The 19721-nt window shown below is 34.4% G+C and overlaps 2 protein-coding genes across 3 annotated transcripts in view; one reads left to right on the top strand and one right to left on the bottom strand.

Moving 5' to 3' along the window:
- Positions 1-19721, bottom strand: part of LOC140451432 (somatostatin receptor type 2-like) — a 1059667-nt gene that overhangs the window by 749483 nt on the left and 290463 nt on the right. The window lies entirely within an intron of this gene.
- LOC140451318 (uncharacterized) overlaps positions 15725-19721 on the top strand; it is a 41117-nt gene continuing 37120 nt past the window's right edge. The window contains exon 1 of the mRNA XM_072545066.1: positions 15725-16141. Within this exon, the coding sequence (XP_072401167.1) occupies positions 15725-16141 (417 nt within the window). The remainder of the gene's footprint in view (positions 16142-19721) is intronic.

The raw sequence follows: 19721 nt of genomic DNA, 5'->3' as shown, positions 1-19721 counted from the left end.
TATTTAAATGGGAATAAGCCACAATTAAAGGTTAAAATACGTTTATTGACGTTTTAATTTCCACTTCGGAAATCGTTCTCAAAATACAAATATTGTACATTAAACAAATTTTGTTTTTTTCTTACTTGGTGAAAAATTCTTCTAATAATTTAATTTTATCTGACTCATCTATATTGACAATTCAGACATACATTTTAAAGTAGACGACTTTAAAATGATATTGTCAATATTGTTGAGTTCAATGAAATGATTCAAATATAGTCCTAAAAGAAACTGATGGTAAAAAGAGAAAAATCAAAGAAGCGGCTCTAATTATGCTAAATGAGACCAATTGTGTCGCGAATTCCTCGGCAGAATGTAGTAGGATCTGGTTACCCATATTGAAAGAGGAAGTTATTAAAAGGAAAATACCAGTATTGGTAAGTCAGTAACATATAAAGAATACATCATTTATGTTTTTTAAATAACAACCATATAAAATCGGAATTTGGTGTTTATTGAAGGTAAATTAAATGCACAATCAAATACTTACCATGTAGGGATAGTATTATGAGGTTTTTTCCTGGTTTTTCCCTCATAATTTACTATGGAATCACTAACAGGAGAATTTTCTGTCATTATGGCATGTATTTATCTTTTTAAAGACGAATTACATGTTATGATCTTTTCTGACGGATATTCTCAAGTTAAAGTTGATTTCATGTAATCGAATGAACTATCTTATAAGTAAAGTCGTCCCAGGAACGCAACTCAACAATATTGACAATATCATTTTAAAGTCGTCTACTTTAAAATGTATAATGTATGTCTGAATTGCCAATATAGATGAGTCAGATAAAATTAAATTATTAGAAGAATTTTTCACTAAGTAACAAAAAACAAAATTTGTTTAATTTACAATGTTTGTATTTTGAGAACGATTTCCGAAGTGAAAATTGAAACGTCAATAAACGTATTTTAACCTTTAATTGTGGCTTATTCCCATTTAAATAGTAATTAAAAAAATTAGTAGATCCAATATTGTAAGAAAATAACAAGATTGTTTCCATTATTTTAAAAGGTTTTTTCATCGAACAAAATAAAAAATGTCCCTATATTCTTAATTAATTGTGCACCAGTGAGGTAAAATAATCCTGAGCTTCTTTTCCACAGAACTTTTTCAAACCTTGTAAGTTAGCAATTTTTTGCGCCGAAATTGGTATTTGACCTGAAGCAAAAAAAATAATAGTTAAACTACATAACAGTCTATGAATACAACTTTACCTGAGTAAGATATTTCAGAAAGAAGCAATTAATACTCTCCAAATTTTTGATAAAGGTAGGTTTTCTATCGATTAGAACTGCTGAGTTGCATGCCCCATTATATGTGTCTGTATACTCGATTAACGTAGGATGTTATTTTGAAACTTTTAATTGTCTTATTGATTAAATTGGAAAGTTAGCTTTTTTCTTGTCAAGTTTAGTTACATGTTCGGTGCACTTTCGAAAAATATGTTGATTGTCTTCTGAAATATGTTCCACTACAAAGGGTGAAGGTTTGTGCCTGGAAGATTGAACGAGATCGCATAATTCCTTTACTGTTTCAATTCTGGCTTTCTGATTAATGATTCCCATATTCTTATCATTCTCCATACAAGAATGACCTCTAATAGGAAAAGTTACTCTAATAGAATCAAACTTTTTTTGATAGTGAACAAGATTATGCAAATAGCGGAAATGGTGAAATTCTTATTTTGCCCACCGCAGGAGTCACAAAACAATTCCAGTTCTCTTATGTTAGAATCACAATAGTTATACACGAAATGATTCAGTAGAGAAGCACCATCATCACTACCTTTTTTAGCAATGGTTTCTGGATACACATAAAAGATACTTCTTGAGTCAGAGAGAACATGTACGTTGAACATATTAATGGACAGCGGCCTCTTGTAGTATACATCATTAGTACGAATTTTGGGAATTGGAAAATTTTTACCAAAGTCTATACAAATTGACTCTTTTACGTTGGATTTACGACTTAAAAGCCTTAATTGCTTTTTTACTTGAATAAAATGATTTTGCTATACGTAAATGAAGATCATGTAATGTGGTCAGTTGTTTAATTTTAGTTGTTATGTCTTCCTTAGTTTGATCAATTTTTTGGTTTTCATTTAGAAACACGTGTACAGGTTTTTCATTGCCTGGTTGTTTTTCTTGCTTGAGACATTTCATTTTAGCTAGGTATTCATTACATATGCTGCACGTGTCTGTGCGTGGGTAACCAAAAGCTATGGTAAAATCTGTGGTGAAAATGGTTCTGTAAATTCCGTATGATACTTCGCTGTCGGAAAGCATTTTTTTAAACATTTCCCACATTTTCTTAACATTGAGTTCTTCGGGTAAATATTTCTTCTGAAAGTCGTTGGTACTGTAATGACTGCTTCTGCTTTTAAATGATGACATATGCTCTTTAATTTTATTATGAGTATCATCACACAGTTTTAAGGATATGTTTAAGTGTTTTTCTCTTTTGTCAATTGCCGGTATTTTTTAAAGATGTGAGTAAATACTCAATTCTACGTTTTGTGATGCCGTGTAAAGCTACAAACTCATCTCGACAAACTGCTACTTTATTAAGTTTGTTTTCATGTAAATATCTAATCTTATAAAGAGCTACAAAATCTCTTAAACGAGTATTTTCTTCGTCCGGCCGAGGATGTCTATTCTTAACTGGAACAATACTAATGAGTCCATATAAATAGTAGTTTTGTTTATCGGTAGATTCCAAAAGATTAAAACTTCTTATAATGTTTTGCTTACCCTCCGCTGAGTTCTTTTTAGAGCACTGTAAATGTTTGCAGTCAGACTCCCTGCCAATTTCATGACTTTGTAGCCTAATTTTTTAATTTACAATTGTTAATCTTCCATGTTTGGGCCTCTTTTTTGTAGAAAACACCATCAGCGTATCCTCGCAATCATTTAAGTCACTTTCCATGCCAGAACAATGTTTCTAACAATGCTTACTAACGAACAACTTGAATAATACTGACAAAACCGAAGAAAACTATCACAACAGCGACACGTGGCACGAACAATGTTTCTAACAATGCTTACTAACGAAAAACATGAATAATACTGACAAAACTAGAGAAAACCATCACAATAGCGACACTTGGCACGCTAACGAATAGAAGTGAGAGACCCGACTTAGCCCGTTTTTGCCCCGTACCGCACGGACTTATCACGTTATTCTCCTATAAGGATATTTTTCCTATTACATATGTCCTGACGTATCGTGTTTTTGTCCTCAGCGCGACAAAATATAACGTGTTTTCTATATGATAACGTCAATATCTCAAATTCGCCAAAAATTGACTTAGCTTGTTTTTCCCCTGTACCCTTTATTTGAAAATAAACTTCCCGTGTGTTTAAAAACAACAGCTGAATAAAACGTAATGACGGTATTAGATTTTTGTTTCGATACAGGGCAGCTACAAGCCGCTTGTACGTATTTCGACCTCTTTAGGTCTCCTCAGAATGGTATAGCCACTGCTCTCAACCAAAACAAAAATCTTTCTCATCCTAGACAATAGTTATCAAAATAACTATATACGGACGTAACTACGCCATCTAAAAACAAAAAGAGAGATTAAACGATTTCTACCTGGCGAAACCGTATTCAAATTTTTAACACTATGCTTTCTAAAACTTGCAAAGCAAACAGCTTTATAAATTACTCGGTAAGGGAATCTAAAATTGCATCCCACATGCCATTCATCATGGTCAAAATTCGTAGTGAATTCAGTTTCTGGTACTCCAAACGGAATAAAGTAATAAAACATAATGACGATATTAGATTTTTGTTTCGATACAGGGCAGCGACAAGCCGCTTATACGTATTTCGACCTCTTTAGGTCTCCTCAGAACGGAATAGCCACTGCTCTCAACCAAAACAAAAATCTTTCCCGTTCTAGACAATAGTTATCAAAATAACTATATACGGATGTAACTACGCCATCTAAAAACAAAAAGAGAAATCAAACGATTTCTACCTGGCGAAACCGTATTCAAATTTTTAACACTATGCTTTCTAAAACTTGCAAAGCAAACAGCTTTATAAATTACTCGGCAAGGGAATCTAAAATTGCATCCCACATGCCGTTTATTATGGTCAAAATTCGTAGTGAATTCAGTTTCTGGTACTCCAACCGGAATAAAGTAATAAAACATAATGACGGTATTAGATTTTTGTTTCGATACAGGGCAGTGACAAGCCTCTTATACGAATTTCGACCTCTTTAAGTCTCCTCAGAACGGATATCCACTGTTCTTTTTTTTTAACAGCTGAATAATTTATGAAAAATGTAAGAAAATCTTTTTGTAACCAAATGCTGCACGATTTACACCAAATGTATGAAACTTAGTGTACATTAACCTATTAATTAATTTTTCAGCATCTAAAAGAACATTTCTTTCAAAAGCTTGCCTATAGAAATTTTCACTTTAAAAATTTTTTTTTATTATAACTAATAAATTAACAATCAGAATAAAACAATGTATTCTATAAGTTAATGTGATGAGTTTAGGTCCTGTCCCTTGGTTCTGGCGTGATGTGGTCCCCTCCAGTGAGAGAATCACGGGTCCATGTTACTGGTCTGTTGGCCAACGTCGCTTTGGTGTTCTGATAACTCGATGTTGAGGTATTGCAGAAATTAATGGATTGGAGTGTGTGTTCACTTTTTGAATGTATTGTAATTTCTTTTGCTGGTATACTTCTTTCACTGTTGAGATATTGAGATCCTCATAGATTCTTTGGTTGGTTACGTACCAGGGTGCATCAACAATTGCTCTTAAGATTTTTGATTGGCATCTTTCCATAATAGCAATATTAGATTTACTACTACAGCCCCATAGCTCTATGCCATATGTCCATATTGGTTTGATAACTGTTTTATAAATTAGAATTTTATTATTTATTGACAGCTTGGAGTTTTTTCCAATTAACCAATTGATTTCTTTTTGTCTTAGTTGTATTTGTTTTCTTTTTTTGGTGATGTATTCTTTCCAACACAGGGTTTGGTCCAGGTGTAGCCCTAGGTATTTGGTTGTTTTAGTCCTGGGTATTTCCTCATTGTTGATATATATTGGTGGTGGTGTTTCTCGTCGTAAAGTAAAAGTTACGTGGGTTGACTTGTTTTCATTTATTTTTATTTTCCATTGTTTTAGCCAGTTTTCAAGCTCATACAAATAGTCTTGGAGTTGTTGTGTAGCTATGTTAATGTGTTTGTGACTTGTAAGTGCTACTGTGTCATCTGAAAATGTGCCAATTGTTACGTTATGTGATGTTGGTAGATCAGACGTATATAATATATATAATAAAGGTCCCAGGACGCTTCCCTGTGGAATTCCCGCCTTAATGGGATGCGTTTTGGATATTTCTCCATTTACTTTTGTTCTAAACTGTCGGTTTTCCAAGTATGATGTAAGTATTCGAAAGAATGGTGGTAATATTTGTTTAATTTTATAAAGAAGTCCTTTATGCCAAACCTTATCAAAAGCTTGACGTACATCTAGTGATACTATTGGGCAATATTCCTTTTCTTCTAATGCGGAATTGATTTTATGGGTTATTCGGTGGCATTGCTGGATAGTTGAGTGTTCTCGTCGAAATCCAAACTGATAATTTGGTATCCAATCTGCGCCTGTAAAGTCTGGATCTATTCTTTTTATTAAAAGTTTTTCTAGTAATTTGGAGATTGTTGATAACAGACTGATAGGTCGATAGGATGAGACTTCACTTGGATCTTTTCCTGGTTTTGGGAATAATAGTATTTCTGCAATTTTTAGATTGTTAGGCCAATAATTACATCTTAATATTGCGTTAAATATATATGTAAGGATTACTATACCCTTTTTTGGTAATTCTTTTAGCATTTTTGGTGTTATTAGGTCAATTCCTGGTGACTTTTTGATATTTAGTCTTAAGATTTCTTCTTTAAGTTCTTTGGGTGTTGTTAATTTTATTGGATTTACCGATGGTTGTTCTGAGTTTAAATAATTAATAATTTCTTGATCTTCTTCACTGTTGTGTGGTTGGAATACTGTTGCTAAATGTTCAGCAAATAATTCTGATTTTTCTTTATCGCTTCTTGCCCATTGATTCTGTGTGTCTGTGGTTTTTCTTACTGGTGAGGATATTGCTTGAGGTTTTAAGGATGATTTGATTGGTTTCCATATTGAATGGTCGTATCTATTAAGTTGTGTTACATATTTTTTGACTGACTCTTCTCTTGCAATTTTTAATTGTGTTTTTAATTTATTGGTTAAGCGATTGTAAAACGTTTTATCCGCTAAATTCCGACTTTGTTGCCATTTGGCTCTTGCTCTTCTTTTTTCAGCAATGAGCTTTTTAATTTCTAATGAAATATTTATTCTTTTCTCGATTTTATTTTTATCTGCATCGTTCGGTCTCGCTTCTTTTGCAGCGTTTTGCAATAAAGTTATAAGGTTGTTTGTAGCTGCTTCTATTTCTGAAGGGCTTTTTAGTCTTACATTTAGTTTAATGTTTTCATCCAGTATATTTCGGTAAAGGTTCCAATCTGTTCTAGGTCCATGCAGTTTTGGAGTAGGTTGTTTGTTAATAACGCATGTGCTAATTGTTGCAATAATTGGTGAATGATCTAAAGATAGATCATAACTTAGAACTATGTCCATAAAGGTGTTAGATATTCCTTTTATGGTGCAAAAATCTAAGAGGTCAGGTCTTTTTTTTGGGGTCCGTTGGCCAGTACGTTGGTGTTCCTGTTGATAAATATGAGTATTTATTTTCTTGCATTAAGCTATAGAGGTCTCTCCCCTTTGTTGTTATTAATCTTGATCCCCAGTAAGTGTGTTTACTATTAAAGTCACCAGCTGCGATAAATTTTGGACCTAGAGTATTGAAGAAGGATCCGAAATCGTTTTTTTTTTAATATTGTGCTTTGGAGGGCAATATACTGTTGCTATTGTTATTTCGTAAGGTAATGAGCACACTTTAATTACTGTAGCTTGGATACAGTCTGTTATATAACTTTCCATCATAAAATGTTTAATTAATTGTTTGATCAAGATTGCTGTACCTCCATGGGCTGTCTTGTCTGGGTGGTTAGTATGGTACTTTAGATAATGAGGTATTTTAAAATACGATTTGTCTGTAAAATGTGTCTCACTTATTAATAATATATCTATAAAATTTTGTTGTAGAAATATTATCACCTCGTCCTTATGATTCAGCAGGCCATTGGCGTTCCATTCAGCTATGCGTAAAAAGAATTTTATTTGCATACGAGTTTACTTAGCATGTTTATTACCATGCTGTTTTGTTGCAAGATTTGATTAAACATGGCTTTGAATTCTTCTAAAAACTTCGTAAGAATAGTGTTTGAATCTTGGTTATCTGAAGGAGCAGCAGGAGGTTGTCTATTACTCGCTGCATTAGCATAGCTTACATTTGGTCTTACTGTATTGGGTATAAAGTTTCTGTTACGTGCTTGCGACATATTTTGGTGATGATTATATGTAGTTTGTGCTATATTTTTATTTCTATTTAAATTATGATAATATTCGCATCCTTTATAGTTAGCTGGGTGATCTCCTCCACATAAAGCACACGTAGCTCGTGTGTTCTTGTTCTTTTTACAGCTGTTTGTACTGTGCTGCCCTCCACATTTCACACAGACATATGGTCTATTGCAATATGTTTTTGAATGGCCATATAATTGACATCTCATACATTGGATGATATTTTTGTTTTTTATGGGTGGTTCAATTTATATATTGCAGTGTTGTAATTTCTGAATTTTATAAATATCTTGGTTATTGTCTGATGGTTCAAGGTCAACAAAGAACATATTTACCGGCTCTTTTGTAATCCTATGTTTAGCATTAATGATGTTTCTTACCTTGTGACCCAGTTTTGTCAGTTCTTCTTTGATGTCTTCTGTTGCATTTGAATAGTGAAGGTATTTAATTACGACTCTATAGGCCCTTTCTTCCTTTGGTTGATGATATGCGTGATGAATAATGTTGTTCTCTCTCATATATCTTGATAATTTTCTGTATATTTCTGGATCGCTACAAATTATTTTAACTGTATTATTTGCCATAGTCCTGGTTTCGTATTGTTCAGCTTCAGCTATTTCTGTAAATTTTTTCCTCATTTCTGGGAAGTCGCTTACACCGTAAACAAATATTGGTGGTGGTTTAGGTTTTCTTGGCGCTGTTTCATTTTGATTGGTTTCATTTTCTTGGGTATCCGTTAGTGTATTATATTTGTTCGATAGTGTAATGGTATCATCTTCTTTGTCTGTTTCTACATTTGATCTGATTTTTCTGCGTTTTGTAGTTTTAACTACTTGCCATGAGTTTTTTGTTGACACATTTGCACTTTCTGGTTCGTCATCGCTTGTTGATGACATTCTGTAGTATTGCTGGCTATTTCTGTTATTTATATTCCTGTTATGTGGCGCGTTTTGTTGATTTATATATTGTTCTTGATTGGGCGGAAATATCATATTCGTCGAAGAATTGGTGGTTGGTTGATTTATTTGCATATTGTACATACCTGGTGTTTGTGATGAGATTTGTGGATAACCCTGTATATTGTTGATTTGTGATTGACCCTGTGTGTTGTTTGGAATCTGCATTTGTGGGTAACAATTCATTTGGTTTGATGGATACTGGATTGGTAATGGCTGGCTGTTTACATTTTGCATTTGTTGGCTAACTATGTAGTTGTCGAATCCTGGTCCATTCCCCGTTGGAAACATTATAAATAAATTACTCACTTTAAAAATATATGTACTACTTTTAAATAATGTACTTAGTCTTTCTTTTTTCTTTATCTCTTGGTATATCAAAGCTCTTTCACTTTCATTATATATGTAAGAAGTGAGGATAAATCCTCATTTAAATATTTACTTTTTGGTAAACCGTATTTTATTTTCACCGAACGAACGAAACACCCAAATTTTATAAATTAATTTTCAAAGTGGGCATTTCCCCTATACATAAATCACCCTCTAATTCCTCCAAGTTTATGCATTGAAGTTAAACTTAATAGAAGTTTAGTGTGACTTCAAGAGAAGCTTCCTTAAAACCGTTGTTAATAAAAGAAAGCATTTATTAGATTTTCTTAATAAATTGAAGAAAATCTTTATTTATTACTCCCACTTATTACTAGTAGGTACCAAATATCAAACAAAGTTTTATAGTTAAATTAAATTACAAAGTTAATGAAGTAAGATTTACCGTCGTACGAAACTTCCAATAACTTTGAAGTTTTATTGTTTTCCAGGTGTAAACACTTTTATGACTCTTGAAGTGCCAATATTAAAAAAGTTTTTATGAGACTTGAAGTAATGGATTTCCCTGTGTCAAATAAAGTGATAATAATAGCTAAATGGTGGTAATATTCAAAATTTTGTACATTTTTAAATAACCTCTTGAAGAATAGCGACAACTAACTGGAAACATAATTATTCTAATCTAAATAGAAAATTACCAGGAAAGCGTAGAATACCGAACGAACTCCTTAAGTACGGAGGACCAGATCTGACCAAACAACTATTAAAACTGATCCAAAAAATAATAGAACAAAACAGAATTCCTCAAGAATGGAGATCAAGTATCCCAATACCTCTCTTCAAAAAGGGAGACAAATCTGAAAATTACAGAGGAATTAATTTATTAAACACAACACTTAAATTAACAACCGAAGTACTAAGAAATAGATTAAATGAAATTATAACACTAGCAAAAGAACAACAAGGTTTTAGGTCAGAAAGATCATAAACCGACGCTATATTTATAATGAGTAATAAGGTAAGTGCAAGAGAAATGATTAGACTACAATAAACCGGCATATCTAGGCTTTGTGGACCTTAAGAAGGCATTTGATTGGGTCAAATTAAGGGACGTTAACCACTTATTGTACGCAAGAGAGATACCTCTAGAAATAATCAAAACGATAAAAAATATCTACCAAAACAATACAATAAAAGTAAAAGCAGAAGAAGAACTAACTGACCCTATTGAAGCTGGCAATGGAATAAGACAGGGAGATTCCCCAAGTCCTATATTGTTTAATCTTATTATGGATGAAATAATAAATAAGTAAGAAGTAAAAAAGGATACCAAATGGGAGACAAACAACTTAAAATAATCTGCTATGCAAAATAACAGCAGATTTACTAAAAGATGTAAATTGGAGCTGGAAGGTTAGATAAGTTAAGTTAAGGTAAGGTAGTATTTAAGATGTAACGTGATTCACTATGAATCCGCATGGTGATGAATGCGCGTAACTGAGATCACATCTGTTATATTACGAGTACTGACTAACTACCAAACATTACCACTATAGAGAGAGTGAGTGAGTGACCCGGTTGTAACGATAAGACTACCAAAGAGAATTGAAGTACTATTGTAAAAATAATACCTCAATCAACCATGGGAGCTTATCGTCTATACCTTGCCTAGCTCAGTATCTCAAGGGTGAGTTCGTCTTGTCTTAAACTAGGGATTGAACCTGAGTTCTCAGTTGATAGCAAATAAGACAAATTTTAACCAAACATATTTATTTAAATGAATAAAAAACAATAATTAACCCTGCCGAAGCTTAACAGTTAATAAGTGTTACTTATTGCTTCGATGGGCTGCTTGTGTGTTCTAGCTGTTGGCTCCTCCAATTAGAAGTTGTGACTTCTGGAGAGCTGCTCACACGTGGCTGTATGTCCTGATTAGTAAAATTGAATGTGGCCAATCAATTCGATCTGGTCAATTAAGTTGCTGATAAACCAATATTTCCAATAAATTCAAAGTTGTTTTGACAGAAAGTGGGAGAACAGAATAGTCTGCCGAACAAAAAGAGAGAGGGCGAATATTTATTCTACGGGACAGAAAGAGAGAGAAAATAAAGACAGAGGAAGAAAAGAAAAAACATAGGGCGCCAACTACTTTTATAAATAAAAAATAGTAAAAATTAAACTGAAGATAAAGAAATTAATAAATAAATAAACAAATTAAAATGAAATAATTATTAAAATATAAATTAATAAAGATGTGACATTTATAACGTTACACGGTTTCTTCTTTGTTTTCTTTTTTTATGATCTCAAGGTTGGATTACACATCGCAGCTTTACTAGGTCAAGTATTTTCATCAAAATTAATGAATCTGCAAGGCTGATTCAAAGTATAACGAAATATTGTTCTGAAGCTATTTTCTTGTGGCATTTTAAATTAATTACTAGTTAAATGGGAATAAGCCACAATTAAAGGTTAAAATACGTTTATTGACCTTGCAATTTCCACTTCGGAAATCGTTCTCAAAATACAAACATTAGTAAATTAAACAAATTTTGTTTTTTGTTACTTAGTGAAAAATTCTTCTAATGATTTAATTTTATCTGACTCATCTATATTGACAATTCAGACATACATTATACATTTTAAAGTAGACGACTTTAAAATGATATTGCCAATATTGTTGAGTTGCGTTCCTGGGACGACTTTACTTATAAGATAGTTCATTCGATTACATGAAATCAACTTTAACTTGAGAATATCTGTCAGAAAAGATCATAACATGTAATTCGTCTTTAAAAAGACAAATACATGCCATGATGTTAACAAATGTTTTTCCCCCAAGAACGAATTTTCGTTAGAACAAGTAATTTTGGCTCTATCGTATAAGGATTTAATAATTCCCTTTTTAATATTAATATTGTGATTTGATTTGAAATTTAAATATCTGTTGGTGTGTGTTGGTTTTCTATACACCTGAGTTTCGTATCCAGTATCGTTCTTAGAGATTAAAACATCCAGAAAAGGTAATGTGTTATTATATTCCTTTTCCATGGTAAATGTTATTGTCTCTTTTTTATCGTTTATATCATGGGATAATGAACATAGAGTTTAATGGAATGATTCAAATATAGTCCTAAAAGAAACGGATGGTACAAAGAGAAAAATCAAAGAAGCGGCTCTAATTATGCTAAATGAGACCAATTGTGTCGCGAATTCCTCGGCAGAATGTAGTAGGATCTGGTTACTCATATTGAAAGAGGAAGTTATTAAAAGGAAAATACCAGTATTGGTAAGTCAGTAACATATAGAGAATACATCATTTATGTTTTTTAAATAACAAACATATAAAATCGGAATTTGGTGTTTATTGAAGGTAAACTAAATGCACGATCAAATATTTACCATGTCGGGATAGTATTATGAGGTTTTTTCCTGGTTTTTCCCTCATAATTTACTATGGAATCACTAACAGGAGAATTTTACTGTCATCATGGCATGTATTTGTCTTTTTAAAAACGAATTACATGTTATGATCTTTTCTGACAGATATTCTCAAGTTAAAGTTGATTTCATGTAATCGAATGAACTATCTTATAAGTAAAGTCGTCCCAGGAACGCAACTCAACAATATTGGCAATATCATTTTAAAGTCGTCTACTTTAAAATGTATAAGGTATGTCTGAATTGTCAATATAGATGAGTCAGATAAAATTAAATCATTAGAAGAATTTTTCACTAAGTAACAAAAAACAAAATTTGTTTAATTTACTAATGGTTGTATTTTGAGAACGATTTCCGAAGTGGAAATTGAAACGTCAATAAACGTATTTTAACCTTTAATTGTGGCTTATTCCTATAACGAAATATTATACAATAAGACACGCAGTGTATTCGATACGTGTGCTCCAGTTTTCTATTAGGTTTTTTAAACAGTGCTTCCCACCTATATACCTGTAGCCTGAAATTCCTCCATGCATGACTTTTACTATGTTGTTTAGAAATCTTCGAATATGTGGTGGGTTTCGACTTTAAAATCTAAGGTTTCATCAAGTATTACTGTAAGTATTTAGCTGTTTGTTGATATATTATGTGGTGCTAGTATCTTTCACAAGTCATCACGAATGGGACAAAATATTAAAATATAAAAAGAATTTTTCTGAAGAGAATACAACTTCCTACGACTGATAATGGAAGGAAAAGTGGAAGAAAGAAGAGGTCCAGGAAGACGAAAATGCTCCTGGCTGAAAAATGTAAGAGACTGGACAGGCAAGGACACACATTCGATACTAAGAACAGCTCAAGATAGAGAGCAATTTGCTGTAGTTATAGCCAAACATCGATAATGGAGAGAGCACCTTAAGAAGAAAAGATGCACTTGGGCACAATGCCAAAAATAGTCCTACCTACATAAAGAATAAGAAACATAAAAAATGTGTCAAACAAAATTTGATATGAAAATCTCTTAAGATTTTAAGGTTTAAGGAGTAGGTTAGTTCGGAGGAAGAGAAAAAACGGCCGATATCTTTGAATGTGTTAAAGTAGTATACATATATGGTAAAAGCCGAAAAAACTAAATTAATAAAATTAGATTAAAATATATTTTTTTAATAGCGATATAAAAGAACTTAATTTTTCCACCATTTTTCGTTAGCAGCTTATTCCCATTCAAAGTTGACCTCGTTTTTAAAAAGACCATTAGCAGTAAATGCCATTTTTGCAGCGAAGTGATAGCGCATTAAAAGAGATAAGTGTTGGTTTACGGTATCCCATTTTAAGCGGCATATATCGCCGGAGGATTAAAATTGATAAATTAACTTAGGCGTATAATAATGGACGCAATTTAAAAGCTTGGCAGGTATGTCCAACGCGTATGGTTTGATGTACTTAATGGGTCGAACGTTTTTACATTAAATTCGGAATTACAAGCGCAGAGGTGGTTGATTTTCGCCGACAATTTGTCAAATTTGTTCGTAATGTATTGGTCTCTTATATTGGGAAGGATTTACGAAATTCCGTTAAATAAAACGAGAAAAAAACTTAAATCAATATGTAGTTTATGCTATACAAAAGTATTCGGTAGTAATTGTTATTTTAAGTTTTGATTTATTGGTGTAATTTAGAAAACTGAGTTCTGAGTAACAAGTTTTGTAAGTATTGCTTTTTTATATTATTGAATCATCGTCATTATCATTATTCTGGCTTTACAATCATGCGTGGTTTGTAGCCTCTTAAAGTATTTCTCTCCAGTCGTCCCTATCCATCGCCTTTTTTTGCTAAGCCCGTATTCCCATATTTCTTATGTCTTCATTGATGTTATCAAGGAATCTCGTTCTGGGTGTTCCTCTTCTTCTCTGAACAATGGGTCTATCAAGGAGCGTTTTTCTAGCTGGATCATTTTGTTCTATCCGCATTACATGCCCTATCCACCTCAGAACTCCTATCTTAATATGTTTAACAATATCTGGTTCCTGGTATATTCTATAAAGTTTGAAGTTGTATCGTCTCTCCATACTCCATTGTCATTCGCTGCTTCATAGATTCGCCTTAGTACTTTTTTTCCAAACACTTTAACATGTTTTCATTACTTTTTGTTAGAGTCCAGTCTCTCAACCATATGTTAGGACTGGGCGTATTATTGTTTTCTAGAGATTAATTTTTGTATTTCTCGATATAATTGTTAATTTAAGTAGGAGATTGAGCTCAAAATAGCATCTGTTGGCTGTACAATCTCTGCGGTTTATCTCTGCGGCTAGCAACAGCAAATGCCAATGAGAGGCATGGCTAGAGAACTCACTACACATGCCGATATAGCAAACGAACTCTGTAAGCACTACACTAAAGTGAGTAATATTAAAATAAATAAGAGGGAGAGAGCAAGACTATTGCGTTATCCCCTTCCCCGGCGGATGAGCAAAAGTATAAACGACATCTGTTCAGAAGATTTCTCGATGTTGGAGCTGGAAGCGGCTCTCTCTGACACAAAAACGAAAAAGGCAGCAGGGATTGACGAGTTGTACCCAGAAATGCTTAAATATCTGGGAGCCGCAGCCAAAGGCACTATTCTGAATTTGATTAACCTAACATGGAATTCAAGAGTCCCAAGTCAGTGGAGGAAGAGTGAGGTCATACCCACCTTAAAGAAAGGAAAAGACTCGAGCCTGACTGATAGCTACCGGCCAATATCCCTCACAAGCTCCTTATGCAAAGTAGCCGAAAAAATGGTTCTGGGCAGACTAAACCGAGCCTTAACCCATCTTGAACTGATTGACGACGCTCAAGCTGGCTTTAGGAAACACAGGAACACCATGGACCATGTAGTCGATTTTGCCCAAAAAGTCAAGGATGCTTTCCACCGTAAGATGTCAACAGTAGCAGTGCTAGTAGACCTCAAAGCTGCATACGACACAGTATGGAGAGGTTTGCTGTTACACAAGATAGCGAAGTCCGGAGTTGACGGCAAACTATTCAATTGGATAAAATCTTTTCTCGGGGAAAGGTATCAGAGAGTCAAATTTCACAACCACTGTTCCAAATTCAGACTGCAAAGACAAGGGCTGCCACAAGGAGCTGTCATCAGCTGTCAATTGTTCAATTTAATGATAAACGATGTGCTCGAAATGATTAGAAAGACACCTGGTGTGGAAGCCCTCCTGTATGCTGATGACCTCCTAATATGGGCATCAAGTAGCAGTCTGAGAGCTCTCGAGGGAGTAATAAACCAGGCTCTGAAAAATCTAGAAAAATGAGCGGATAAAAACTGCCTAACAGTCAGTACAACCAAAACCGTATATCAAGTACTTAGCCTTTCAACAAAACAGACTGCTGTCAAGCTGACGTATAAAGGAGTTGATCTGGAAAGACAGGACGTAACAAAATACTTGGGGGTGTACATAGATAAGAAAATGACGTGGAAACCTCAAATCGACAACATTGCAGAGAAAGCCACAAAGAGATGTCGACTGCTCAAACGTCTCACAGCAACAAAGTGGGGCGCCACGCAAGATGTCCTGGTAGCAACATACAAAACCTATGTCCGGCCAATATTAGAATATGGGAGTGACGCTACAATAACTGCGAGTACAAACACCACCTCCAAGCTTGAAGTCGCCCAGGACACTGCCCTTCGCGTCATCACCGGTGCTCCAAAATCAACACCGATTACATCAATGGAAGCCCAGATCGGTATTGAACCAATACAATGCCGCAGAGAGCAACACGGGTTAACCTTCTGGGAAAGGCAAAGACGAATACTTCCACAAAAATGGGATGAATATAGACAAGCAGCCTCACGTCTTAAAACACAAACCACTCCGCTTACAGTAGCAAACCAAATCATGGAAAAATACCACATTGTCCTGTCGGAAGCCGCCCCCTTCCCAGCGCAAACCACACTGGCCCGCTGTCTACCAAACACAGAATTACTGCTTGAAAACCATAACGTCCCGAAGCACTTATCGTCAGACATTGCCCTAAGGAAAGCCGCCCTAGAGACGATACACACCAAGTACCCAGCACATGAGTGGATCCACATATACTGCGATGGATCCTCGATGCCGGACTCGGGAAGAACAGGAGCAGGATACGTCTCAACGTTCTTCAAAGGCTCTATAGCTGTGGGTGCCCCTCTCACCAACTACGACGGCGAAATTGCTGCTATACACGAAGCTGCAAAAAATCTTGAGAATTTCCAACACCCCCCAAAAAGTTGCCTTTTTCATCGACTGCCAAGCCGCAATCCTCGCCCTGTCGACAAATCGATACACCGACTGTGTCAAAACAATATCTTGCCGCGTCCAACTATCGAACTTGATGGAAAAAGGGTGGCTGATTACTCTACAATGGATCCCTAGTCATGTCGGAGTTGAAGGAAATGAAGCAACGGATGAACTTGCAAAAGAAGGCACTACTCTTCCACAGCCCCCTAGCTTCCAATCGTACACATCAGCAAAGTCCACCATTAGAAGAGGAATCAAAGCGAAGATAAAAGAGCAGCAAATACAAGCCGGTGCTGGAAAATCTTGGGCCCACCTAATAGAGTCACCAATCCCTCGCAACTTGCCGAGACCCATTAGTGTAGCCGTGTTCAGAACAACTACGGGGCATGACTACCTGGCCTCCCATCTACATCGCATCAGCGTCCGCGAAAATGACAACTGTCCACTATGTGATCAGCCCCAGATGGATGCTGCTCACCTTCCAGAGTGCCCAGCCCTGAAAACAGACCCACCCGAGGAGGATGAAGATCGCCTACGAGAAACGGCTCGTCTATACTGGTCAGCGCGCCACCAAATAGCTAACATGCCAAGGGTGGGCGTTGGCTAGTAAGTAAGTAAGTAAGTAAGGTTTATCTCTGCGGTAGTAGTATTTTCAGCGTTAAGAAGCGCTCCCAGGTATACAAATTCGTCCACTGCTTCGATGACGTCGTTTTCTATAACAAGTGGTCGTAGCATTAGTGGTTGCGTGCTTCTTTTCATATACTTCGTTTTGTTAGTGTTTATTATTAAAGCCATTTTTGTAGTTGATTCTTTTATTACTACATACGCCCCTCATACAACGTTTCCTGTTCTCCCAACAATATTGATATGTTAAGCTTAAGCAGGGATTTACACTGATTTATTATATATTGAACCAATGGTTGTGATTTGTAACATACGTATTACTTTTTCCAGAGCCGGATTGAACGGTATACAGAAGAGTAGTGTAGTGGTCATCGTGATATTTATTGTCCGTCTACAAAGATCTCTGTCTTTGGTCATTTCTTTTAACTCATGCATATCTCTTTTACATATTCCAGTAATCTGGTCGATCTATCTTGTTGGAGATCGTCCTCGTGATCTGAAACCACCAGTGTGCAATTAATCAAAAATCACAGCGCTCGTCTTGCCCTTGCAGTTAGGTGTTCGTGTAGCATAAAAAAGATATCCAGTTGGCTACCGACAGTATCGGATAACTTTTTAACTTTCATGTGGCAGTTAACGTGTTAAGACAAAAAAATCTTAATAATAATATTTAAAAATGGCGAAAAATGTCGGCTTTCTATTATAATGGAATATCCTGTCTGAATAGGTAATAAAAATATCGACTACAAAAGGCAAAAGCTTGTTTATTAGGTGTTAACTGCTCATAAAACACCTAATTCCTTTTTAAATTATTCTATTTGATTTATGAGTTCAAAAAGAAATTGACAGCTACATTAGACCGTAATTTTAATTTATTTGTGTTATGAACATAGACCACAAAAAGTAATAAAAGCTTTAGACATGTCGCCTTATATGACTTCTTAATGTATGCAGGAATGGCAGCAGTATCGTAAAATTTAAGGTTTTAGTTATTTCATAATGATCAAGTCAAATTATAAAACTAAATACCGAATCAGAATAATCGTGTGAAATATATTTGACACTTATTTCATTCAGCGTTACTATTAACATAGAAATACTGTTTCCGATAAAATTTATTCGTTTATAATAACATAAGAGAGAAAATTTTGTTGATGAAAATGAAAGTTTGTTGCCTGGCAATTTTCGCGAATTAAATTTTGACAGTTAAATCACGAAACGTGCGTCAGTAAAAATCGACCTGGTTCAGTACCTTTCATCTACTTTATAATTACGTAGAAATTACATGTATCCTTTACTTTAGTACCTCACTGTCATCATCATCCAGCCTCAAAAGTCCACTGCTGAACATAGGCCTCTTCCTAATGTTTCCAACCCCGTCTATCTTGCGCCGCTCTCATCCAGTTTTTATCGAGTCTTCTTAAATCGTCAGTCCATCTTGTAGGTGGTCGACCGACGCTTCTCTTGTCTTCCCTTGGCCTCCATTCCAATAACCTCTTTGTCCATCGCCCATCTGTCATTCTGGCTATGTGTCCTGCCCATCTCCATTTTAGTCTGGCTATCTTCTCGATGATGTCAGTCACTCCGGTTCTTCTCCTAATGTTAGTTGGTTATTTTGTCTCGCAGAGTTATTCCTAACATGGACCGCTCCATATATAATATATATCCTCACTGTATATTATATTAATATTAAGTGTTCATTGACGAACTTAGCACGGTTAATAAAAGAATTTTTAAATCCACCAAAAGAAAATTTTTATGTTCGTAACTGAAAAAATTTTTTATTTTGCCAGTCTTAATTTTGAAAAAATGTGAAGGTAAATGTTTCTAAATACTATACTTATTATGAGCTAGTTTACTTTAATAATAATCAGTATTTCAATCAATTGGTAAAAACATTTAAGTACACAAATTAATAATTCGAAATTCAACACTTTCTCCGATAATTTTATTTGAATGTTGAATACAGATTAGTACAACTCTATAAATGTCTCTCTGGGGGTCTGTGTTACAATAGGTATCAATATCGGATTATCAGTAGGTGGGTTTTTAAAATTTCGCATAGATCTTGTTCCTCTCTGTAATAATATTTTTTTAATATAAATGTAATAATATACTTTTTAATATAAATTACAGACCTATGTGTATTTTGTTTCATTTTAATTCCTTATACAGTTTAGTTTCAGGTGACGCTGAACAATTTATTTGAGAAAAAGTTAATCAAGTTTGAGCTTATATAGAGCTTATTCTGATTCTATTTTTGAAGTTATACTTCTATACGCGCGCTCCACGTTGGAAATTTGTATGGGAGTGAATCTGTGAAATCATTACATATGTAAGATAATGAGTAGACTTCGGCAAATATGCATATTGCATATTTTGCATATTGTGCATATTTTATGCAAATATTTCATATTTTGGCATATTTGTATAAAAGTTTGCATAAAGTGCATAAAAGTTCAGATTTTTATACTGTATTTGAAAATTTTTAACCATACCAATTTATTTCAATTCTTGTATAAAATTTTGTAGTCATTTTAATCAAGAAATGATCTAAGTA

The sequence above is a fragment of the Diabrotica undecimpunctata genome, chromosome 9, assembly GCF_040954645.1.
Source record: "Diabrotica undecimpunctata isolate CICGRU chromosome 9, icDiaUnde3, whole genome shotgun sequence".
NCBI lineage: Eukaryota > Metazoa > Arthropoda > Insecta > Coleoptera > Chrysomelidae > Diabrotica > Diabrotica undecimpunctata.
This window is presented reverse-complemented; position numbering and strand designations above follow the sequence as displayed.